Below are 27,081 nucleotides of genomic sequence, written 5' to 3'. Positions count from 1 at the left end.
TACCTCCTTCACCCTTGTCCAGCTCTGAAAAATCTTCATCATATCGTATTTGCCTTGAGAGCTTGGGAAGTTTGAAAAGAAGAAAGTAGAGACTGAGTTAGAAGACGGTTGAGTAGAACGCAATGTACGTTTTCCCCTCTACTCCTCCCTCCAACCACCTTGGCGCTGACTCCGTTCTCCAAAATGACGCCGTTCACGCCGTTCATTCCGTTCATGCCATTCACGTCGTTCATTCTGTTCATGTCGTTCGCCATTCATGCTCTAGGAGCAAAAGGAGGGTTTTGTAGTATGATTGGTGGCTATGGATGTTTGGTTTCGTTACCCATTAATGGATCTATAGAAGAAATGTTTGAGACTTTGATTTCATGTTTTCTTGTCCATGCGGGTTAGTCTCTTTCATGGTGACATTTTTTGTCGTCTTTAATAAAAACAAGTTGTTCAGAGTGTGTTCAAACGTTATTCAAAAGGAATGGCTACACTTAAATGAAGGTATCTTTTCTTCAATTTATTCATAACTTAACCCAATTTTATTAAATAATAATTTTCTATGTTTCAAAACCCATGTTTACTTTAGAAAATAAATATACAAATTTTCTCAAGTCCTTAAACTAAAATTTTCACCTTTTAGTTTTTTTTTTTAACTTTAGCTAATTTGTCTTTTTCTAATCACAAACTAAGTTGACTCTTCAAACTATCTCTTTTTTACTAAACTAATCTTAATTTTTCTTAAGCGTGTTTATCTCCTTTAAAGCATTTCAGACTTAGTTTTAATATATTTATATTTAAGAAAGATTTCGAGATTTATCATGGAGAATATCGTAAGGACTTTCCTCATCATCTAATTATGATACAAAAAGATCAAAGAGTTTTAAAAACCTTAAAACACACTACAATGATTACCTTGTTCACATTTTTTATTTTAGTAGTTAAATAGAGATATGCATATTACATTGTTCAGATATTCTAAAGTAGCTAGGTAACTCTTTCTGTTTTTGGTTTTATGCTTTTTCTTATAAGAAGGATAACATTCTCATTTTTCATTGGCATTTTTTTGGGGATTTATCGTCCTGAGAGCCATGTCATCATCTAATCACTCACTAAATCATCTAATGAATTTATTCTTTCACTTAATAAGGTTTACATTTGGTTTTTAATAAACTTAGGAATTGTTTGAATGAGTTTCTCCATAAGGATTTTTAGGAAATAAAATTAGAAGAAGAAAAAACGGAAATAAGGTTCTCCATAAAAGAAATAGCTTATGCACCAGTTAAAAATAAAAATTTAGAAAAGTTATATATAAGAGTTTCTTAAATTATATATCCTTTCCTTTCATAGTTTTATTTCTCTTCAATATACTCATGAATGTAACTAAATTATTCACTACAAGAAAATCATTAAATAGAAACCAATTTATAGAAACTAAAATAATTAAAAAGAAATTTGATTTCTAAATGAGTTTCTATTATTTTCTATTATTGTTAAATAATTTCTAAATTGGTATCTAATTAGCAACCAATATTTTTGCTACCAAATTTAGAAACTAAATAATTGGTAGTTAAAACCTTAGTTGCTAATTAGATATCAATTTAGAAACTATTTAACAATAATAGAAACTAATTTAGAAACCAATTTTTTTTTTTAGTTTCTAAAATGGTCTCTATTTTAATTTCTATTGTAACTAATTATTTTGGTCTCTACAAAATTTTTTTTAGTGATGGTTTCAAACAAGGTTCACAACAACCATTGATTTCGAGGTTAGGCTTGGAAACATAGAATTTTCTTCTTTGACAATAAATGATAATATTGTGTTGATCAGTAAGATCACAAAAATAGAAATCAGGGATGTAGTATAACAGTGTGAGGGGTCAAAAAAATGCTGGCACTTATAGTTTCAAATTCAACTTCATTAAAAATAATTGAAAAACTTTAAAATAGGACATTTTCAATTAATTTATCATTTTGAGAGTTTTGGTAAAATAACAGGGGGTTTCATTCATAACTTTGGTTGCCAAAATCCAATAAAATTAGAACACTGTAAACCTATATCTCTAGTGGGACACTTGTAAATTATAACCAAAGTTTTGTCTAACAAAATTAGAAAAGTGCTTCCTAGTATCATAGACGAGTCTCAATCAATTTTCTTTTGGGAAGCATTATTGGGGAACTAAGGGTTGGTAGGATTTCAAATAGTTACTTATGGAATCAATGAAAAAAGTATACTACATTGATGTAAAAGTACTTGCTTATTTATGAATTTTTCATTGCAATTTTACAACGTTCATTATTTGAGAGTATGTGTTTTTTACACGTTATATTTAATATTTCATAGATAATGAAAATTTATTCTAGTCTTATTCATAAAAAAAATATTAATATTTTATTATAAATTAATTTTCATGTGTCGAATTTGATTTAGATGGTGAGCATTGTATCTGATTTAGCAAAGTCAAATTTGGAGAAATTGATTAACGCAACACTGGAACAATCGCGTTATATTTGTTGCTTCACATTTATTACTAGAGAATTTGAAAATGAAAGAAAAAATTTGATACCAAAAAAGGAAACTTTAGAAGAGTATGTTAGAGTGGCAAATAGAAGAAATGATAACATACGAAGAGAAGTCAAAATTTGGCAAAAACAAGTTGAAGACCTTATTGAAGAAGACACCAAAATAAAAATGACATGCTTTTTTGGTAGGTGTCCTAACTTCAAATGGCAGTATAGTAGGGGGAAGGAATTGGAAAGTAAGACAGAAGAGATTAAAAGACTCATGCAATGCAACTTTGAAAATGTTGGAATCATTCGTGATGTTCCAGATATTGAATATCATTCTTCTCAAAATTACATATCTTTTGAAAGTAGAAAGTTAAAATTTGAAGAACTCTTTAATGCATTGACAAATGACAACAACTATATGATCGGATTGCAAGGGATGGGGGGCACAGGTAAAACAACATTAGCAAAAGAGATTGGTAAGAAGCTTAAGAAATCAAAATTTTTTGATCAAGTCATTGATACTACAGTATCTAATACCCCTGATACAAAGAAGATTCAGGATGATATTGCAGGACCATTAGGACTACCATTGAAGGATTATACTGAATCAGAGAGACCTAGAAGGTTGTGGGATAGATTGACCAATGGTGAGAAAATTCTTGTAGTTCTAGATGATGTGTGGGGGGATATCAATTTTGAAGAAATAGGTATTCCATTTAAGGACAACCACAATGGTTGCAAAATTCTTGTAACAACTCGCAATATGAGCATATGCCATAAAATGGAATGTGAAAAGATAATTCAACTAGATATCTTACCAGAGGAAGAGGGGTGGATATTGTTCCAAAAGCATGCTGGTTTAAGTGATACTTCCTCTAAAAGTGTTCTAAATAAAGGTCATAAAATTTCCAAAGAATGTAAAGGATTGCCAATTGCAATTGCAGTTATCGCTGGTAGTTTAAAGGGCCAAACACGTCCAAAAGAATGGGATGTGGCCTTAAAATCCTTGCAAAAGTCCATGCTCGTACGTGATGATGATGAAAATTGGAGTAAAGTTTATGCATGTCTGAAGTATAGTTATGACAATATCAAGAATAAAACAGCTAAGAAATTGTTCCTTTTGTGTTCTGTGTTTCAAGAAGATGAAGAAATATCTGAAGTACTTTTAGTCAGGCTTGCCATAGGAGCAGGTCTCATTGAGAAAAATGTTGATGATTACAATTATGATGCATGTCGTAATGAAGTTATTGCAGCAACATATAAACTCATAGATTCATGTTTATTATTGAATGGAGAATTTGGAGGTGTGAAAATGCATGACTTGGTTCGTGAAGTGGCTTTATCAATAGCTAACAAGGAGATTTTGGCAATGAATACATCTAACAAGAATGAAATGACAATGGTTGAAAAGGGGAAGAACATCAAATATTTGTTGTGTGAAGGCAAGAGCACGGATGTGTTTTCCTTCAAATTTGATGGATCTAAACTTGATATTCTTATTGTCTACTTAAATGAATATGGTTATGTGGAAGTACCAAATTCATTCTTTGAAAATATAGCAGGGCTTCAAGTTTTGTACTTATCAAATACCCATATATATGGAGAAGCAACTTTGTTATTACCACAATCAATTCAATTGTTAACCAATATTCGATCTTTATACCTTGAAGGATTCACCTTGGGTAACATATCTATGCTTGGAATCCTAAAGGACCTTCAGACTCTTGATTTGGTTAGGTGTTCAATGGATGAATTGCCTAGAGAGATTTCAAAATTGGTGAAACTTAAATTATTGAACTTGAAACTTAATAATTTTGAATGGAACAATCCATATGAAGTGATTGAAAGTTGCACTTCATTGGAAGAATTGTATTTGATTGGTAATTTCATTTCAATGAGTCCTCACAATGTAAAGCTTCCTAACTATCAAAGGTTTTGTATATTTGACCCTAGTGGCTACTCCATTTCGAAGGAAAGCCTTGTAAGAAATGTCCTGGATCTTTCCATGGCTGATGAAACCTTTTCTAAAGATACATTCAAGAATCTAATGCAAAAAGTAGAATTACTTCATTTAAGGCAACTTCGAGGAGTATGGAAAAACCTCATACCTGAGATTATTTTTCCTGATGATGAAGGTGCGACTAATCTAGTTGAGATTGGTTTATTTAATATTTCACAACTCAGATGCCTAATTGACAATACTGATTCTCGTGTGCAAAATGCCTTATCTAAGTTGGTCGTACTTGAACTTGTACAAATGAAGAATTTGAAAGAAATATGTAGTGGACCCCTTCCCTTTGATCTTCTGAAGAGTTTAGAAAAATTCATTCTATGTTATTGTATAAATTTTGAAGGCGCATTGTTAAAGAGCAAGATATCCTTCTGCAATCTTCAATGCTTGACTATACGGGGATGCCCAATGTTGACATCTCTGTTTGAGTTGTCGACCACACAAAGTCTACTATTGTTGGAGAACTTGTGGATAGATGATTGTGAAAAACTCAAAAGTATAGTTAGAGAGGAAAACGAAAGGAAAAATTTAGAGGAAGAAATAGTTTATGATCATAATCATAACAAGAATTTTACTTCAACCTTTCCAAATTTAACCACTCTTTGTATCAACAAATGTCCCCAATTAATCTTTATACTTCCAATTGCTATTGCTCAAAATGTTCCAAGACTTGAATGTATGGATATAAGGGAGTGTACTGGGCTAAAATACTTATTTGGCTCATACCAACATAAGTATAATGAGGAAGATTTACATCATGAGTTAAAAGATGTCATATTCACTACTCTAAGTCAAGTTTATCTAGAAGACTTGCCTAATTTTGAGGACATTTTTTCAGAATGTAATGAGTCTATGTGTTCATCACTGAAGAGGTCATTTTCCAGAGATGAGTTCAAGGCACAAATAGAATCAAACTCCATGAAATGTAAGATTTTACATTGGATCCATAAATATAAAAACAAATGGAGAACTACCAAAATTCCTTTGGATTCCAATGATCAATTGCAAGACTCTTCTCTCTCAATGGTATGTTTCTCACCCCTTCTTATCTTACATGTTTTCTATTTTTTTTTATGCATGTAACTTATAATGTAAAGGTTAGCATTTGTATATAGTTATGAACAATCATATAACAATCACATCTCAAATTAGATTAACTGTTAATTTAAAACATTTGGATTTAGAATTCAAAACATTTTTTTATAAATAAATTACTGTTAATTTGATATTTTGTAGCTTGATATTATTAACAATAGGTAAACTATAATCTATAATAACAGAAATTTGGAAAATTCACTTGTTTATTGATAAAAAAAATTCGGTGGAGGAACTAAAGTTTCAAGTTATTTAATAATTAATATCTAAATGGGTGCATGACACATTTTTTTTGGCTATGGTGAATCACTTGTAGGTGAATGACTCCAATGAAAATGATTTGATTGGACAAACTATGGATGTATCTTTGAAAAACATAGCATTGAATAATACGCCTCAAACACCTGTGAGCTCCAAGATTTTTTTTACTCTACAAAACGTTACAGTGTTAGTAATTGAGGACTATGGAAATGCTGAAGTAATATTTTGTGCGTCTATGTTGGAATGCTTACCATATTTGCATACACTTGTCATATCTGGATGCAATGAATTAAAACAGATAATTGGTGAGGATACAAAGAATCAGAGAAAGCCATTTTTTCCAAGGCTAAAAGCACTTTTGCTAGAAGAATGCAACAAATTGAAATGTGTCTTTCCCATTTCAACTTCCAAAATGCTACCTAAGTTAGAAGTTCTGATAATCATAAAAGCATGTATGCTAGAGGAAGTATTCCAAGGGAACAGTGATGAAAAAGTTGAGATTCCAAATTTGGAAACTGCAGTATTTGTTGAACTTCCAAGCCTTTGTCAGAAGACTGAATTTCTTACTGTAAAAGATTGTTGGGTGAAGAATTGTCCAAAACTCTCCTCCTTGTCTTCATCCCTTCAAAGTTTCCAAGATATTTTTAATTCTATCGAAGGTACTATATACACATTAAGCATTTTTGCATCAGTTTTATGTAATAATTTCACATGTGAAGAGTCTAAATGTTATTAGTCTATTCATTAAGGAATAATCTAAATAATCTAGAAATATAACTCATGCAAGAATTTTAATTATCATTATTTAAAAGACAACATATATATGTTTCTAGTTTGAACTTGAAAATTGTGATTCATAAGCATACATATTTTGTTATTATTGTGAGTTACTTTTTATAGAGGATATTAATATTTACTATATGATCTTCGTAAGTAGAATCATGTGTCTCCGATGTATTACGTCCATCGCTTTGTGATCTTCTTGAAGCCGAAGAGATTTGCAATCAGAATCCAACTACAGAATGTACAAAAGACTTATTAATTGGGACTGAAGTTGAAGCAGCATCATTCGATGGAAGTGAGTTAACTTCATCACAGAACAATGCAAACCAATCTATTCATGCTAAGATTCATGAAGACAACCAACATGAAGATGACGTTGAATCGAAGAAGTTGGAGGATGTAGTAAAACAAAGCAAAGAAAATGTGGAAGAAGAACAACAAATTGTTGAAAAAGCTCCTGGTTTTGGGATACCATCAATGGCAATATCAGCAACAGATACCACTCTACATAAAAGACATTCATTAGTAAGTATTTTGTATTTGATGCCTTCAATTTTTTGATTTATATAGTAGTAGTTCAATGAACAATTACCATAAAAAATTTTAGGCCTTAACTCCCAATTTGTATCTCAAAAACCCTCAGGCCCCACTCTTTAGTCTTCCTCAGGCATCACATATCCCCATAGAGAACATCTTGTAACTATTCGTTTGCACTTAGCGTTTGTTAAAATGCATTACAGCAACATAAATGAAGCATTTCATAGAAATTACAGGTAATACACAATTTATATCATCATAGCTACACATGCTAGCATGTTTCTCAGTAGTCAGGAAAAATAGCATAATACACTTCTTACATCCTACTGCACTTGTTGCCCTGACAATGTAAGCTCTTAGCCCCCAAACTGTATCTCAATAACCCTCATGCCTCCACTCTGTTCGTGTTTCCCAGACATCACAGATCCACCTTTTTTTTAAAGTAACAACTTTACAAAATTGTCAAACTCTACCTTTGCATAGATACAAAAACAAAGAATTAATTAAGATTACACACACCTCCAGTTCTTGAATCTACTATTAGTCCTTCCCTTCTTTCTTAACATTTATCTGCCACTTGGATATTTATGATAGTGATTTTATGCATTGTAATGGGCATAAATACTAATCCGACTAAGAGAATGTCACCTTTGAAAAATTATATTTCATCTAGACACATATTTATCTAGGCAAAAAAAAAAAAGACTTCTTCTGCATATTCCGGATGATGACTATCAACATATCCATCCAAATCTTATTCCCATTCACATAGAGTTCCATTAGACTAAATTGTTAGAAATGAACTTGACTAATGTGTACAGGTTGGGATATCCCTGAAGTGTCTCATCTTAGTTGTGATAGATTGTGCTTACTCCTACCCGTCTATCATATATATTTCACACTCTTACAACAATTTTATTTTATGAAACCAAACTTTCAATAATGCCCTTATACCTTAGAGTAATTTTGTAGGTTTTTGTTCATTATTGCATTTGAAAAAAATCAAGAATATTATAAATTTTGCCAAAATAAAAAAGAAGTTGAGGTACTTAAACTCAAACTAAAGAACAAATAATTTTTTTATGAATAATATGATATGTCTCTTACAATCACAATTGGTTTTTTCCTGGAAATTGCACCCAAACTCAAGTGAAAATATTTAATTGATGAGATTTGAATACTAATCTTTGCCGTTATTTACACTTTCTATTCCTCTAACATTTAAACTTACTAATAAAACATGTATTAGTAATGGATACAACTAATTCTGAACATTAATAACCTAAAAGACGATGGTTCACTGAATCTATGCAGAAATATGAAGAAGGAGAAATGGTGATACCTTATTCAAATCTTAAGATGGAGCCTGCTACAACCAAAGATGTTAATGATAGAGATTTGCAGGGAACATCTAACTCAATGGTTACCCATTCTCAAAATACTAATTCTACAGGTATAATGACTCTCTTTTCTATTTATTTTCTTTACCTAATGGGTTTGAGTTGGGTAGGAATTGCAAATTTTGGTATTGACTAAACACTACAAGAAAATTATCAAATAGAAACCGATTTTTAGAGACCAAAATAATTAGTTGCAATGGTAATTAAATTAGAGATCACTTTAGAAACTAAAAATAAAATAGTTTCTAAATTAGTTTCTTCTATTATTGTTAAATAGTTTCTAAATTGGTATATAATTAGCTACCAAGGTTTTAACTACCAATTATTTAGTTTATAAATTTGGTAGCAAAAATCTTGGTTGCTAATTAAATACCAATTTGGAAACGATTTAACAATAATATAAACTAATTTAGAAATTAAAAATTTATTTAATCCCTAAAATGGTCTCTAATTAGGCAGTATAACAACTAATTATTTTTTGTTTCTAAAAATTGATTTTTATGTAATGATTTTCTTGTAGTAAAAATTGAAACTAGCTCACCCAAATTGAACCCATCATAAGTCAAACTAACTCATTAACTTGTGATCATATAAATTAAAAGGAAATACATTACCGGAGTCTAATAATAGCCCAAAACAATTAAAAAAAATGAGTGAGAGAAATATACACAACACACAGCTTCTTGTTATCCTATCAGGTAATCCTTCTCCCTTACTTCTTTTCTCTCAGAATTAAAATCTCTTATGTTACTTTTTTCTTCTCTATTCTAGGGTTTCCGATTTTGGGTTATAATTGTCTATTTGAAGTTTAAGTTGTAAAATGAGTACGTTGAATTCACTTTTGAAATTATTAAATGTTATTTAGAATTATCATTTAATCTTTGTGTTTCTTATGGATATTAATATAATATTTACAATTAGTGTTTACAAGTATCATTTATGGTAATTTGGATAGAGGAAATAAGTACAAAAGTAAAGAGAGAGAAAAAAAATGAATGGAAGAAAATAAACAAAAGAAGCTTAGAATTTTTTTACAAAGTATTTCTAAATATTTTTGTTTCGGGATGAAAAAAAAATTAGAGAAAGGTAAACAAATGCTCTTATACTTTTTAACTATAAAAATGTTATTTAAAAATAAAACAACACATTTTTAATCTTGTGAATTACTTTCTGAAAGGTGTTTAATTTTGATTATAGGGTCAGAACTGAGAAATCAGCTTACAAAGAACATATTACTAGAGATGTCGGATGATGTTGATGAAGACTCTGAAGGCAGAGAAATCAGCAATCATAATGAAATGGCAAAAGCCACTGAAGACTTTCGAATTGGGACTAAAGCTGAAGTAGCATCAGGGAGTGAGTTGACTTCATTGCAGGTCAGCACAAATCAATCTATTTTCGTAAACATATCTAAATGCAAATGACACTGAATCAAATACTAAATCTAAATAGGAGATATAGACCAAACAATGATTAGGGCCTCAACAAGAATTTCTTAATTAATGTTGGAGTTAATTGCTTTACTCTATCGAACAGTCAACAACCAGATGAGAAAACAAAAGTTCTTCCATAAATCCTTCTTAAAATAATGTCACACTATTAGATTATGCATGTTGTAAGAATAATACTATATTGGAATAGGATTCCTTAATCATATAATGAAACGTGAATAATGATTAAATAATACCTGGTAGATCCGTGATCGTATGGCTGAGGGACGAAGACATGATCTTGTCGGGTTCCCCTTTAGGGTGTATTGCTTAGAATGAAATTATGTGAGTAGAGAGACAAAGAGATGAGAGGCTCGAAAATCCCTTTAGGGAATTAGTTTCGGCCGTGTGATGTTAGAATATGAGGGTGTCTCTTTAGTTGTCTGGTAATCTCTATTTATAATACACCTAAGGGGAAACCCTAATTATTTATGGTAAGAGTAATTAAATTAAGTCCATCAAGTAATTACCAATAATATAATAGGATAAATATGGTAATTGATCAATTAATAAGATAAATAATCGTGAGGTGCCACATAATATTCTTACATTCTCCCACTTGGCCAAAGGATTATTTATTATGAGCATTAGATAAGTCTGGCCAGATTTTAATACCCATTTTAGTCCTAAACTGTAATTGTAGCAGAGAAATACAGTCTTTGAATCTGTATTCAACTCAAGACCCAAATTAATCATACTTACAAATTTAAAACTTAAGTAAATTTTAGGATCAATTGATAAGTAAGCCCTTTAGACTTTGATTTGTACAGTTAGTGTCTATGTATATTTAGGCATGCATAAACATATTTAACGACACACAAATCAAGGTAAATGAGGAAATTTTATTAAACATAAGTAAGTACAAATATGCTAATTATAAGGTCTTTAGATAATCCCATCTTCGAAACATGTTCTTCGAATACTTTAGGTGGGAGACCTTTAGTCATCGGATCTGCAAGCATATTTTTAGTACTAATATACTCAACACAAAGCTTATTTTCCTCAACTCACTCACGTACGAACAAGCACTTTGTATCAAGATAAAATCTAGCGCCACTCGAACTATTATTGTTCGAAAAACTAACAACAACTGAGTTATCACAATAAAGCTTCAATGGCCTGGAAATGGAGTTAATGACTTTGAGTCCAATGATAAGATTTCGCAACAACATTCCATGACAAGTTGCATTGTACACTGCAACATATTCTTGCCATCATTGTTGAGGTTGTTGTTAATTGCTGCTTATGACTCTTCCATGAGATAGGCCCGCCTGCTAACATAAAGATATACCCAGAAGTGGATTTCTTGTCATCTTTGCATTTTGCAAAATCAGAGTCAAAATAACCCACCACTTCTAAACTTTCACTTCTCCTATAGGTCAACTTATAGTCTTTTGTGCCTTGTAGATATCGAAGTACTTTCTTAGCTGTTTTCCAGTGATCTAGACCAGGATTAGATTGATACTGGCCTAACATTCCAGCAATGTATGCGATATCCGGACGAGTACAGACTTGAGCATACATAATGCTTCCAACTACAGATGCATAAGGTATCATCGCCATTTTCTCTTTTTCAGCCTCTGTTTTCGGTCATTGAAAAGAATCGAAAACATCTCCCTTAATTACTGGAGCCACAGAGGGAGAGCAATGTTGCATGTTATAACGAGTGAGGACAAGGTCAAGGTAGGCCCTTTGGGATAATCCAAAAATCCCATTAGCTCTATCTCGGTATATTTCGATGCCAATAACATAAGCGGCCTCTCCGAGATCCTTCATGTCAAAATTATGCGAAAGTATGCGCTTTGACTCATGCAACATGTCTATACTATTACTTGTCAATAGAATGTCATCTACGTAAAGGACAAGTATAGTAAAGTTGCTCCCACTCATCTTGAGGTAGGTGCATTGATCCACTTGATTCTTAAGGAAACCTTGTTTCTTCATGACTTCATCAAACTTTATGTACCACTAGTGTCGTGAGGCTTGCTTCAGCCTATAAATGGATTTCTTCAGCTTGCAGACTAAGTGTTCTTGACCTTCAGGTTTAAAACCTTCTGGTTGTTGCATGTACACGTCTTCATACAAGTCGTCGTTAAGGAAAGCGGTCTTGACGTCCATCTGATGTAGCTTTAGATCAAATTGAGCTACGAGGGCCATTACGATCCTTAAGGAATCTTTTCATCAAGAGACAGGTGAAAAGGTCTCTTGATAATCAATTCCCTCTTTCTGAGTGAACCCTTTTGCAACCAATCTTGTTTTGAAGCGTTCAATGTTTCCATTCTGATCTAGCTTGGTTTTGAACACCCATTTAGATCCTACGGGTTTTACTCCGTCGGGTAATTCTACTAGATCCCAAACATTGTTTTTCTTCATGGAGTCAAGCTCATCGAGCATGGCATTATTCCATTTAGAAGACTGATCACTAGTAATGGCTTCATTGTAAGAGGTAGGATCAGTATACCTTCCGGCATCCATTTCTGCTTCAGTCAGGTAGGTTACATAATCATCAAAATTAGTAGCAATTTTAGTTCTAGATGACCTCCTGAGCTGATTAGCGAGTTCTGCATTGTACTGATGTTTGTCGTTCAGGGTGCCTTCATTCTCGGATGGATTCAAAGTAGCATCAAGGTCTGAGCGTGGAGTAGGTGGTGCAGTGACGCGCGGAATGGTTACAAGAGGAGTGATCAAAGGCAAATTAGTAGTCGATGTAGATCTCCCCCCGCCTCTTGTACTTCTAGTAAATCCAGGTAAGGATTGTCACTGCTCCCACTGATCTTGAAGTCCTCTAGGAAATGAGCATGCTTGGTTTCTACAATGCGGGTGACGTGGGAAGGACAATAAAATCTATAACCCTTTGAGTGATCGGGATACCCAATGAGGTGACAAGTTACTGCTTTCATTTCAAGCTTCTTTAAGAAAGGGTTATAAACTTTAGCTTCAGCAAGGCAGCCCCATACTTTCATATATCTAAGACTCGGTTTCCTTCCAATCCAAAGTTCATAAGGAGTTTTAGGGACAGATTTGGAAGGAACTCTATTGAGTATATGAACTGGCTAACATACTACGCACCATGTTCATTAGGGTCTTGTTTCTCCTTTCAGCAACACCGTTTTGTTGAGGAGTACCGGGCATGGTGTATTGGTTCACAATTCCCTGGCTTTTACAAAACTCATAAAATGGACTAGGGGCTTGTCCCAAATCAGTATGTCTACCATAGTATTCACCTCCTCTATCTGATCGCACAACTTTTATTTGAAGATCAAGTTGTTTTTCAACTTCAGTTTTATAATCTTTAAAAGTTGTAAGTGATTCAGATTTTTCCTTAATGAAATACAAGTACATGTAACGAGAATAATCATCTATAAAAGTGATAAATGAATTATGTCCTGTTATTCCAATGATGCTGTAAGGGCCACTAATGTCAGTATGAATAAGTTCTAATAATTTTGAACTCCTAGTGGCACCTTTCTTCGTCGTAGATGTCATTTTGTCTTTGAGGCATTTGACACATGTTCCAAAATCAGTGAAATCGAGATATGGTAAGACTTCATCCTTCACAAATCGAGATAAGCGATCTCGTGAAATGTGGCCTAAACGTTGATGCCACAACATTGATGAAGTTTCTAAGTCTTGTTTTCTCTTGGTCTTTGTTAAGTTCTCATTAATATTATATGATAACAAAGATTTGGAGAAGTTATCATCTAGTTCTAACTTATAGAGACCGTTATCCAGAAAACCAGTACCAAACAATTGAGAATTTAAACAAATAGTAAGTTTGCCATGACCATGGGAAACATAAAAACCATCAATGTCTAACTTTGGTCCTGATACAAGATTTCGAGTAATCTCGGGAATATATAAGGTATCATAAAGTTTAATACATTTTCCAGTTTTCATAAGTAATTCTAAGGTTCCCACAGCTTCGACAAATAGTTCTTGTCCATTCCACATCTTAAGTGTTCTTTGGTTTCTTTCCAGCTTCCGGATTGTAAGGAATCCCTGGATTGAATTGGTCACATGAACCATAGAACCAGAGTCAAACCACCAAGTATTAGTTGGAACATTTAAATTAAAGGACTCAATTATCATATTTAGATGATTACCTTTCTTAGCCAGCCACCTTAAAGCTTGAGCACTCAGACTGCTTATGTCCTACCTTGCGGCAGAACTTGCAGTAGGACTTGCTAGTGGATTTGTTAGAGCTGGAGGGTGCACTTGCATCAGTTTTAGGGACCTTATTAGATTCCTTTTTATGGAATTTTCCCTTCCGCTTCTTCGATTCAGCAGCCATGAGGTAAGCAACATCTGGTTTCTCCAGCTTCAGGCGCTCTTCTTCTTGAACAGTCATAGCAATCAACTCACTCATGGACCATTTGTCCTTCTGAGTATTATAGTTGACTTTGAAGGCTTCAAACGCAGAAGGAAGAGAAGTCATAATGAAGTGGACTAGGAAACCTTCATTGATCTCCATGGCTAATCCCTTAAGTTTGCGGGCCATGTCGCTCATCATCAGGATGTGCTCGCGAATGCCGGTGCGCCCGTCATATTTTGTAGTCACCAACTTCAAGATAAGAGTACTAGCATGCACCTTAGAGGTTCCTTGAAATTGTTCCTCCACAGAAGCTAGATAAGTCTTAGCGTTAGGTGAATCAGGAATGCCTCCTCTGATGATTGGGCTGATGGAATTCTTGATAAGCATAAGACACATCTTGTTACTCCTTTGCCATTTCTCATAAGCCATCTTATCTTCAGGAGTGCTCTTATCAGTGAGGGCAAGAGGAGCAGCTTCAATTAGTGCATGATCAAAATCCAGCATCCCAAGAGTCAGCATCAAGGAATCTTTCCAAGAAGAATGATTTTGACCAATCAAGGTCTCAATTCCCATATTAGGGGCTGGTTAAACGACGAATTAAGATACTTAGGCTAAGGAAAAAGTTAGAGTGACATAGGGAAACTTAGATCTAAAGCAGGCATAAGTAAGAACCATTATGATAATGAAGCTGTGATAAAATCTATTATAACATCAAAATAATATACTAGATTAGGTTCTACTTAAACAATCAGCTTTCACTTTGGTTAATTACCAATTATTTAAGCATAATGAACAATTATAAGTAAGGTATGTGCAATAAGAATGTGACACATCATCTTTGGACAGAAGTGAACATTTAAGCTTATGCACATATTAAGTTTGCAAAACACAAGTGCAACAAACATAGTTGGACAGAATAGAAATAATTGTGTTTTTAGGCAAATGTCATGTGAATATTTAATAATTAAGTGTACTCACAAGTAAGTGAAGGTGCTTAATTAGACTCAAATAACAAGACATAACCCATCATCGTTGGACAGAAGGGAGACTCTCCTGTTATTGAGTTTAAGCAAAAAATTTAATTTTAATTTTGTCAAACTTAATATTTTTTTTTTAAACATAATTACGGTAACATGAGATTTACCATATTTAATTCGATAAATAAAAGGAAACACGTAAATATGTTACTCATAAACCCGATAAGGTGAGTAGCGGAATATTAAGGATTTGACTTTAGATTTGGTCTTCAAAATTTTAATTAGATTGATATGTTTCCAAGTTTGACACGACTGCTATTTTTGAAAATAGTAATAATAATACCGAAAATTAATAAGGCAAGAATATATTATCCTAAATAAGGAAAAACTTGGAGACTAAGATATCAATTTTTTTATTTTATTTTTTTAGGAAAACACAATCAAATCAAATCCATTCTTAATTAAGGGAATCAATTTGTATTTCGAAAATTTTAATTAAGAAAAATATTATTTTCGAAATTTCCTAATTAAGGGAATAATTAATTTCCGAAAATTCTTTATTCCTAATTTTCGAAAATTCATATGAACAAAAAATAATGATGATGAACATAGAATCAAAATTAATTCCATTCCTAATAAGGGAATACTCACGAAAATTATGAAGAACATTCATATTAAATTTTAATTTTCAAAATCTTAAAATAATTATGGATCTCGAAAAAATTAGAATTTATTTTATGATATCAATGTGGATTTTCGAAAATGAGTGGTTCAATAATATATCAAAATAAAAACATCGAAAATCAATAGGTTGAATCAAAATCCTCGTTTCTTCCAAATTTAGGGAAAACGAAAGAAGAATCGATTAAGCAACATAACCTGACTCTGATACCAAATATTGGATTAGGATTCCTTAATCATATAATGAAACGTGAATAATGATTAAATAATACCTGGTAGACCCGTGATCGTATGGCTGAGGGACGAAGACATGATCTTGATCGGGTTCCCCTTTAGGGTGTATCGCTTAGAATGAAATTATGTGAGTAGAGAGACAAAGAGATGAGAGGCTTGAAAATCCCTTTAGGAAATTAGTTTCAGCAATGTGATGTTAGAATATGAGGATGTCTCTTTAGTTGTCTGGTAATCTCTATTTATAATACACCTAAGAGGAAACCCTAATTATTTATAGTAAGAGTAATTGCGTTCATCTAGTAATTACCAATAATATAATAAAATAAATATAATAATTATCAATTAATAAGATAAATAATCGTGAGGTGTCACATAATATTCTTACATACTATAAAAATATCAAATACTAGTTTAAATGATCAAGAGGATTCCATGTCAGACAAATCCTTGACAGAAACTCTTTCCATTTATCCAAAAACAAAGGAAACATGAAGAAGTTTTACTCTACCACAGAAGGCAGTCTTCAGTTATTTTTTTTCCTTTTATTATATGAAAATAAGTATAGTCCACACTTTGATATCTTATTTATTTTATACAGGAAATAAAGAGAAGTTTTCAAGAAGGAACTACATCAACATATGCAAAGACAATAGCATTATCAACAGATTCTGAATCAGTAATTAGTTCATTATTTTGCTTATCAGTTACTTCTGAATGTAGTAAAATATAGATAAATAACTTCCCATACTAAAAAGTAATGTTGCACGTTTTCTTTTCATAAAATATAAATACATAAACCCATATTTTCTAAAGCAAGAAGAAATCAGATAATTATGTTTAAACTAAAACTAAGATTTTATGAACATGTGATATGGTATATTGCATTAAGAATTGAAAATAAAAAAGTTGTCTCTAGTTATGGTTGATGAAGATTCTCTTTCTAGATATTTTCTCCCACTATAAAACCTAGTTCATCCAAACTGAAACATACAATGAATATGGTGACCTTGAACTTACACATAACATAGGCCTTGAAGCTGATGTTATCATGGATTGATTGAATCTGTGTAGGAACATGGTGAAGGTCAAATATACGTACCTTTTTCAATTATGAATATAGAACTTGAAACCACTAATGATGTTGGTGTTGGAGACATTCAAGAAGCTTCTAAGTCCATGATTGCCCTTTCTGAGACTAAAAGTTCTCCAGGTTAAGACTCTTGTGTTTTTTTATCATTTGAATCTGTTTTTATTACTTTTGGATGACATAATTAGTTGCTTTTTCCTTCCTTTTCAGATAAACTTTCTTAGATCATTGAAGATTCAAGTTTTGCTTGTACTGTAACAAAGGAGTTTGAGCAACTTGTGTCTAACAAGCATTTGGGTTTAGAGAGGGTCTGTTAAGTAATTTCCTTGTGAAGCATCCTTGTGTTGGTTTAACAGACAATGCACTGAGTGATAGAGACAAAGGCTTTGCCTACACTTGTGAATTTATTGAGTTCTTACGAGATTTGCTTAATCTTGGTTTCAATAAGATGATGTTGAAAAACTCAAAGTGCTTTGATTCAGCATTTGGAAGATCTTAAGAATTCCACGTATTGATAAATGTTGGTTGTGTTGACACTTTGGTCTTTGCATATAGTTTCAAGAACTTTTCATGTTTAATAAAACCAACTAAACCATCATTATTTGTTTATTTTACTTTTTTAATGCATTTGTGTCTTCGGATACAGATGATGAAGTATTCATTTATTCTATTATCTGTGGTAATTAGTTATTATGATTTTGTTGTTTATTTTAATTTTTAAGCTAAGGAAATTACCATTGAATATATTATGAAATAGAAACTAATTTTTATAACAAAAAATAATTAGTTGTTATAATTACTAAATTAGAGACTAAAAAAAATTGGTTTATAAATTAGTTTCTATTATTGTTAAATAGTTTCTAAATTGGTATCTAGTTAGCTACCAAGATTTTAACTATCAATTATTTAGATTCTAAATTTGGTAGCAACCCTCATACAAAGAGATGTATACAAAATGTACTCTCCTATGTCCATAAACAAAATTACTATTCCTCACCTCACCACCAATCTTTATATTTTTTTTATGGATCTCAAGACACCGATCAAAATAAGAGAAACATGCTGACGTATCTTCGATGTCACCTAAGACTAAGCCTTCAACTGCGTCATTGAATCTCCGAGTGATCTATATACTTATTACTGAAGATCTATTTTTATGCTTCCACAATTCTCTTATAACTATTATCCACACATTCAACCAAATCCTCTTATAACTATTATCCACACATTCAACCAAATCCGCTTAATGAATTTAAGTTATATTCTTTTATACCGAAGTAGTAATAATGATCATGAACCACTTTATTTAAAATTAATTTTAAATTCAAACAAGATCCTGAAAGTGTAATATAACTTTTGTTTAACAAAATTGATAAAATCATTAATTGCAACTTTCAAATGAAGTCTTTTTCCACCTAAATGTTACCACTCTAATTTACGAAAAGAATTACACTTTACAAAAACCTATTATAACTTCGTCTTTTAGCTGATTCATTGGTTGCCCATAGGTCGCTTGATGTGTGTGTCGGTCAAAAGACAACACCTTAACCAGGTCTAATGAGATTACATTCTGTTACGGAAATTTTAAAGTACTTAACTAACAACTGTAACTTTGGATCTTGTAACTCGTTTTTTAGTACTTAAATTGATCCCTGTTACTAAGAAAATGAATCCCTATAAATGTAATAGGTTCTAAATAACAGAGTTCAACTTATTGGCTTACAACAATACCAAATAGAATCGTGCTATGCGGTTCTTATTTTGCTTCCTCGTAAAAACCGAAAACCAAGAAAAACATGTTGGACTTGTGGTGATGTCCTTCGATAACATCGTTGTGGTTTCGTTAATATATACCAAAACGAAACAACATGCTTTTTCACTCTTACAGACTCGCTCGTTTTTCATCCAACTCAGTCAATGCCGTCTTATTCTTCATCATCATCATCCTTCTCAAAATCAAAATCAAAATCAAAGTCAAAATCAAAACCCCAATGGAGATACGATGTGTTCATCAGTTTCCGGGGGAAAGACACTCGGAGGAATTTCGTTTCCCATCTCTATTCTGCCCTCACAGACGCCGGAGTGAACGCTTTTCGGGACGATGAGAAGCTTGACAAGGGAGAAGAGCAGAAATCAGAACTGTTGCATGCAATAGAAGGGTCTCAAATAACCATCGTTGTTTTCTCCCAAAACTACATTCGCTCTGAATGGTGTCTTGATGAACTCCTCAAAATCATGGAATGCCATGCTTTTAGAGGACAAGTGGTTCTCACAGTATTTTATGATATTGTGCCGTCAGTTTTACGTGACAACCAACATATTTCTTTCGAAGTCGTTTCTGACCAACCGAACACGATCAAACTATGGAGGAGAGCACTCACAGAAGCAGCAAATTTATCAGGTTGGGATTTGAGAAATTACAGGTATGCAATCTATTCTGTTTTATTATTACTACCATTATTTGTTCAGCACCAGCACTGAAAGAAGTAATATCTGAGTGCATTTTTCCCGAGTCAGTGTTTGCATGAGAAGAATGATTGTGTAGAAGTAGAGAGACAGCATACAAGAGGATTTTATGACCTACTTATATCATTCACTTAAAAGCTACTTATATTGAAAGGTATACAAGTATGTTGGAGCATGAGTGTAGTGAAGGTTTTAAATATCAATAATTTTGATCTCTTAAACTAATTTGCATTTAATGATTTTTTTACTATATACCACTAAAATGTCATGCTAAACCTTGTCATTTACTATATTCCTTTAACCATTTGTGTCCATGTCATTTTGGGTTATCTTTTCATGCAGAAATGAAAATGATGCTATGAAGAATATTGTAGGTGAAGTTTTGAAGAGACTAGATAGAACGTACTTGCCTATCACAAACTTTCCAGTTAGACTACAATCCCAAGTGCAGAAGGGTATTGACTTGATTAGAAATAAAAAAATAGGAAGCTGTATATTAGGGATTTGGGGAATGGGAGGGATTGGCAAAACAACCATAGCCAAATCCATTTGCAATGAAATTCGTCATGAATTCAAGTATAAAAGTTATCTTGCAAATATCAGAGAAGCTTGGGGAGGAGGTCGTGGCCCAGTTGATTTGCAAGAACAGCTTCTTTCAGATATCCTTAAAACAAAAAATAAGGTGCATAGCACTGATTGGGGAAAAGGCAAGATCAAGGAAATGCTTTGCACAAAAAAAGTACTTGTTCTTCTTGATGATGTGAGTTCCGTAGAACAGTTAAATGATTTATGTGGAAATCGTGATGCAATTGGTGAAGGAAGTGTCATAATCATCACCACCAGAAACGTACGTCTACTGAGGGAGATTGGTGTTGATTGTGTGCATCGAGTGGAGAAAATGAATGAACTTGAGTCCCTTGAGCTTTTTAGTTGGCATGCTTTGAGGAGAGCCGATCCATGCAGAGACTTGTTTGAACTCTCACAAGAAGTAGTCACATACTGTGGAGGGCTACCACTAGCTCTTGAAGTTCTTGGATCTTACTTGTACAAGAGAAGAAAAGAAGAGTGGGAAAGTGTGTTATCAAAACTAAAAGAAATACCAAATGATAAGATACAAGAGAAATTAAGAATAAGCTATGATGGTTTAGAAGATGATCAGCAGAAGGGCATATTCCTTGACATATGCTGCTTCTTTATTGGTAAGGACAGAGCCTATGTCACAGAAATACTCAAAGGTTGTGGACTTTATGCTGAAATCGAATTAACAGTCCTGGTAGAAAGGAGCCTCATCAAAGTTGAAAAGAATAACAAGCTCGGAACTCATGATTTACTACGAGACATGGGAAGAGAAATTGTTCGTCAAAGTTCAGCGCTACCACAACATCGCAGTCGATTGTGTTTTCATAATCACGTACTTGATGTATTGACAGAACATACCGTAAGAACTTTCTCTAACTATTTTGAACTTTCAGTATGATCTTTATCAGGACCATAATAACACATTCTGTTTTAATCTTCCCAATCATATTGTTTTTCTTAACTTGTTGGTTGAAAGCCACGTATACTCACACAACATGGAAACTTAGACATGTGTAATCTCCAAAACATAGAAAAAAAACACGTATGAGTTATATGATAGGAGATCAATTGAAAACACTTTAGTTCAAATTCATTTAGAGGAAAATTAACAAAGTTCACATTATTGGAAGAAGATAAGATAGAATTTGTTCTTTATTTTTATAATCATAACACAGACTTATATAATAAGTTTAGATTTAAAAAAAATCATTATAACTCTCTTAGAATTGTTAGAGATTCAACAAATACGGGTCTTACTACTGTCATATGCAGTTATATGCTTAGGCTACAGTTTTTGTGCATTGCTTATTACGTTTCTGCTGTGAGAACAGCAAAGGGTTTGGTTTATTGAATGCTCAAATTTTCATGTGTTTATTTGATGACAGGGAACAGAAGCCATTCAGGGATTAGCTTTGAAATTGCAAAGAACTAGCAGACTTCAATTCAGTGCCGAAGCATTTGAGAACATGAAAAGCCTAAGGCTTTTGCAATTTGATCATGTCCAACTTGCTGGAGATTATGGCCATCTTTCCAAACGCTTGGCATGGGTGTATTGGGGAGGATTTTCATCAAAATACATACCTCACAACTTCTATCAGGGAAAAGTAGTTGCTATTGACATGAAACACAGCAATCTCAAGGTAGTATGGAAGGAGCCCCAGCAACAGGTATATCTTTGTTAAAACTTTCTATGGCCACCATGCTAATTACTTCCTCCATCTACTTTGCTAATACTCTTCTCAAAAATATCTCTTGCAGTTGCTGGAAAACCTAAAGTTTCTCAATCTCAGTCATTCCAAGTTCTTATCAAAGACCCCTGACTTTTCAAAACTACCAAATCTTGAGAGACTCATTCTCAAAGATTGTCCAAACTTGTCTGAGGTGCACCCTTCCATTGGAGATCTGCGTAATCTTCTTCATTTAAATTTGAAGGACTGTGCATGCCTTCAGAATCTCCCAGTGATAATCTATAAATTGAAGTCTTTAAGGGCACTCATCCTTTCTGGTTGTTCAAAGATTGACAAGTTAGAAGAAGACATAGTGCAGATGGAATCATTAACAACTCTAGTTGCAGACAATACTAGTCTAAAACAAGTGCCCTTTTCTATAGTAAGATTCAAAAGGATTGGATTTATATCTCTCTGTGGATTTGAAGGATTAGCAAGTGATTTATTTCCTTCTATCATATGGTCTTGGACTTCGCCAACAACAGGTCTTGTATCCTCTGTTCAATCATTTGGAAGCACGTCAACATCTTTAGTCTCTGTGTATATAAAGGATGACAATTTGGGTAACCTACTATCAAAGCTTAGTGAATTTTTAAAACTTCGAAGTATTTGTGTGCAATGTAACTCAGATCTTCAACTAAGTCAAGAATTAAGAAGGATGGTGGATGACTTCTGCAAAGTACATTTTGCAATGGAAACAACAAATGCACCACAAATTTCAGAAAAATCTGTGGTATCTCATTTGATTGGAATGGGAAGTTACAACCAAGTCATTGATATGCTTAGCAGTAATATCACAGAGGTTCATTCTATCTCTCTAATCTCTAGCCTCTCATATTATTTATTTGCTACTACTCAAATATAGGAATTGACATAATGAGGGATCTATGTCTATGCTTCACTATTTTGGCATTTAGTTTGGTAGGGAGAACTACTCTATCACTTCTATTACAAAGTGAATCTAATAATAAAATTGTGAGAAGAGAAATCTCAAATGAGGCAAAATTTACTTTGATGCTGACTTTTCTTATTATAAGAGGAGCAAAATGTTTTTTTATGTAAGACACATCAAAATCTCTCTAATTTATTTTTTATTAGAAAAGTTAAGAGAAGAAAAATAGTTTTCCCTTTAAGGTTATGCTTCTTGTTGTTTTTCCTAATTCCAAGAAAAGGTATTATTGTTTTCTCATTGGAGGTAGGGAGAAGGGTATTGTAATTTTATTTCCATTAGTAATATTATATTATTGTATATTGTCTATTTTGTTCATCTTTTTTTTTTATTGTAGTTGTGAGTTGTTATGTTGTTACTCTACTACCCAATAGTATTAGAGCTTGGTTCTGGAGTATTTGAGTAAAGATTGGCAATAATTAGAATTATTTTATCCTTGTGTGCTACATTTGATTTACATCTTGAGCAATTGGATGTAAAAGTTGTTTTCTTCAGGGAGAACTTGAAGAGGAAATATATATGATCTAACCAAAATCTATGTACATTTTAAAGCATGCGCCTAAGTATTGGTATAAGAGATTTGATTCCTTTATTATTAGCCTCAGTTATAACAGACTGAGTTCAGACCATTGTACTAAGTTTGATGAGAATGATTTTATGATCTTACTATTGTATGTAGATAACATGTTGGTGGTAGGCCCCAACAAAGCTTAACTCCAAGAATTGAAGACAAAATTGGTTAAGGAGTTTGATATGAAGAACTTGCGATCAACAAACAAGATTTTAGGGATGCAAATTTACTGAGAGATAAAAGATAGAAAGATTTGGCTTACTTAGAATAATCTTAATTAAATTCTTGCAGGCCTACAACATGCAAGATTTCAAGCAAAATGTTATCCCGTTACCAATCAATTGAAAGTAATCCTCAGGTATGAGTCCTAGCAATGAAGTAGAGAGGATGAAAATTTCTAGAGTACCATATGCCTCAACAGTGAGAAACCTTATGTATGTTGTGATTTATATAAGACCAAACATTGCACAAGCAATGAGAATGGTTAGTAGGTTCATGACAAATAGTACTAGAGAGCATTGGAAAGCTATTAGGAGGGTCCTTATACATCAAGGGAACCTCAAGTGTTACTATGTTTCGAAGGATCAAAATTAGTTGTCAAAGGCTATGTTGATTTAAATTTTGTAGGTGATCTTGATAAAAGAAAATCAACTATGTCTATATGTTTAGACTTACATGAAGGGCAATAAGTTGGTTTTATCCAAGTTACAAAGTATTGTAGCTTTGTCTACTACAAAAGCTAAGTACATGACAAATACTCAAGCATCCAAGGAAACTATTTGGATTCAAAAGTTAATGGAGGAACTCGAAGTCAAGCAACAAAAACTTGTATATTGTGACAGTCAAAGTGTCTTGCACATTGTAAGGAATCCTATCTTACATTTTAAGACAAAGCACATAGGCATATGTTATCACTTTGTTCAAGAAGTAGTAGAGGAAGCAAGTGTAGATATGCAAAAGAATCACACCAATAAAAACCTAGCATATGTTATGACAAAGCCAGTTAATTAGCATTAACAAGTTTATATGAGCTCAATCCTATTATGGCCTATCGAAAAAATAAGCAACATAATGACAAAATATAAAGCATGGTGTAAAGATTTTATTAATTTCATCAAAATCTTCAAGTGGAAGAATGTGAGAAGAGAAGTTCTACGTCAAGAAAAAATTATTTTGGTGCTTACTTATCTTATTATAAAAGAAGTAAATTGGTCTTTTAGTAAGACACATCAAAAATCTCTTTTTCAGTAATACACACAAAAAATCTCTTCTTTTTATTTTCTACATGCTTAGTGCTTGACATAAAAATTAAGAGAAAAAAAATAGTTTCTCCTTTTAAGTTCTTCTTATACTTGTTCTTCCTATTTTCAAGAGAATATGTTATTGTTTCCTCCTTGAAGTTTGAGAGAAGGATATTTAATTTTTTTTCCCTTCAGTAAAATTATTTTACTCTCTATTGTCTATTTTGTTTTTCTTTTGAAATTTTATTTTAGTTGTGAGTTCTTATATTTATCTAGTACCAACAAAAATCTCTTATATTGTTTTTCCATATGGGATTTATGATTTTCAAGAATTGCATTTTGAAATGGTTGGTGATGAAATCTTAAAACTCAACACACTAGTGTATTACCTTGAATAACTTTATGATTTAAGATGATCAAACTTTATCGCAAGTGGGTGTCATACAGATCAAATAGAAATCTCACCTTGACTGAATTCATTTCAATCCATTTCCTTATCTATTTTTCATGCTGTAAACTTTTGTTCTTAAACAGCAACTATAATGGCACAAATTATCCACTTGTATTGAATAGCATAATTACATAAATAGTAAATAAATGACTAAGGTTTAGTTCATGATACAGGTCTTGAAAACCCATGGTTCCAGTGATGTTCACCTTCCAGGGGACAAATATCCTTATTAGTTAGCCTATACAGGGGAAGGATATTCAGTACCTTTCCAAGTGCCTGATGTGAGTGATAGCCCAATGAAGGGGATGATTTTGTGTGTTGTTTATTCATCAACAACCCCTGAAAACATGGCAAGTGAAAAAAGTCTAGCAATTGTATTCATCTTTAATAACACTAAGAACACCATTCAGATGTACAAGCAAACAGCAACCATGTCTTTTACTGATGAAGATTGGGTAGGTATAACATCAAATGTAGAACCTGGAGACAATGTAGAGATTTCTGTAGTTTTTGGGCAAGGAGTGACAGTTAAGAAAGCAGGTGTGTATCTGATATATAGTGAGTCAATTGTAACAGAAATGGCATCACCTGAAGTGAGCACACAGCCATCAGGAGAAGGGAGTGAGCAATCATCACTTGAAGTAGAAATGGAGCCATCTCTTAGTGTTCAAATGGAGCCATCTCTTGGTGTCCAAATGAAGCTACCAAAGAAGCCAAAGAAAAAAAAGTTTTCAAAAATTTCCAAGAAAATGAAAGCATGTTTATGCTTAAACTAGAACTTCTTTTTAATGGACATTCAATGGTCATTATGGAGGATTAAAGTGTTTCTGGTCTTTTTTTTTTCTTGAAATATAAGAAAAAAAAACAACATTCACTACATCAAATAGAAACCAGTTTTAGAAAGAAAAAAAAATAGTTGTTATATTAACTAAACTAGAGATATTTTTAGGGGTAAATTATTTTTTTCTATATTAGTTTTTATTATTATTAAATAGTTTCTAATTTGGTATCTAATTAGTTATCAAGGTTTTAACTACTAATTATTTAGATTCTAAATTTGATAGTAAAAACTTTTGTCGCTAATTAAATGTGAATTTAGAAACTATTTAACAATAATAGAAACTAATTTAGGAACCATTTAATGATTTTCTTTTAGTGATTGTTTTAATATATATATATATATAAAAGAAAATAATCAAATTACACTATATAACTTTAATTTACATCGTTTAATCTATTAAATCATGTTTTTTCTAAACTCATAATTAGATTGAAAGTTCTTTTTACAAATTATATACACATAATTTTATATTAAAATTATCTGATATTTCACTAATATAAATTAAATCAAAATCAATGTAATGTATACTTTTTTAAAATTTATTAAAATGTGCATAATTTGGCATTTTAACAAAAAATTGATATAAACAATCATTATTAGTATTGTTCAAATTTAATCTGAATAATCATGATTATGTTTGTTCAAATTTAACAAAATTTATAATGATACAAATTATAAATTAACAATTATATCAACAAAATTCCTTTTTTTATAAAGTTAGTTACCGTATAACATTTAACAAAAACTATCCTTATGTAATTTGAAGTTTTTTTATATTCAATCAAGATCTCAAAAATACACTAGGCCTAACCTGTTCATTTGAGGACGCCTCTGGTTGGATGAGTTAAGATCAACACAGATGGTGTTGTTAGAGGATGTCATGGACATGTTG

The 27,081-nt window shown here is 32.3% G+C and overlaps 3 protein-coding genes across 3 annotated transcripts; all 3 read left to right on the top strand.

Moving 5' to 3' along the window:
* The first annotated feature begins 2,416 nt into the window (after positions 1-2,416).
* LOC137819161 (disease resistance protein SUMM2-like) lies at positions 2,417-4,935 on the top strand. Its single transcript, XM_068622930.1, has 2 exons — positions 2,417-4,728; positions 4,851-4,935. Exons 1-2 carry the CDS (start codon positions 2,417-2,419, stop codon positions 4,933-4,935), a joined length of 2,397 nt encoding a protein of 798 aa, XP_068479031.1.
* An 887-nt stretch (positions 4,936-5,822) lies between these two features.
* Positions 5,823-17,973, top strand: LOC137818797 (probable GPI-anchored adhesin-like protein PGA55). Its single transcript, XM_068622406.1, has 7 exons — positions 5,823-6,522; positions 6,801-7,171; positions 8,498-8,636; positions 9,781-9,959; positions 16,876-16,953; positions 17,349-17,487; positions 17,575-17,973. The coding sequence occupies exons 1-7, from the start codon at positions 5,958-5,960 to the stop codon at positions 17,586-17,588; spliced, it is 1,485 nt and encodes a 494-aa protein (XP_068478507.1). The 5' UTR covers positions 5,823-5,957; the 3' UTR covers positions 17,589-17,973.
* A 1,308-nt stretch (positions 17,974-19,281) lies between these two features.
* Positions 19,282-26,169, top strand: LOC137819160 (disease resistance protein RUN1-like). The gene is made up of 5 exons (XM_068622928.1): positions 19,282-19,787; positions 20,173-21,268; positions 21,795-22,076; positions 22,168-22,938; positions 25,522-26,169. Exons 1-5 carry the CDS (start codon positions 19,282-19,284, stop codon positions 25,579-25,581), a joined length of 2,715 nt encoding a protein of 904 aa, XP_068479029.1. The 3' UTR covers positions 25,582-26,169.
* Positions 26,170-27,081: the final 912 nt, after the last annotated feature.

Source organism: Phaseolus vulgaris, chromosome 10, assembly GCF_000499845.2.
Source record: "Phaseolus vulgaris cultivar G19833 chromosome 10, P. vulgaris v2.0, whole genome shotgun sequence".
NCBI lineage: Eukaryota > Viridiplantae > Streptophyta > Magnoliopsida > Fabales > Fabaceae > Phaseolus > Phaseolus vulgaris.
This window is presented reverse-complemented; position numbering and strand designations above follow the sequence as displayed.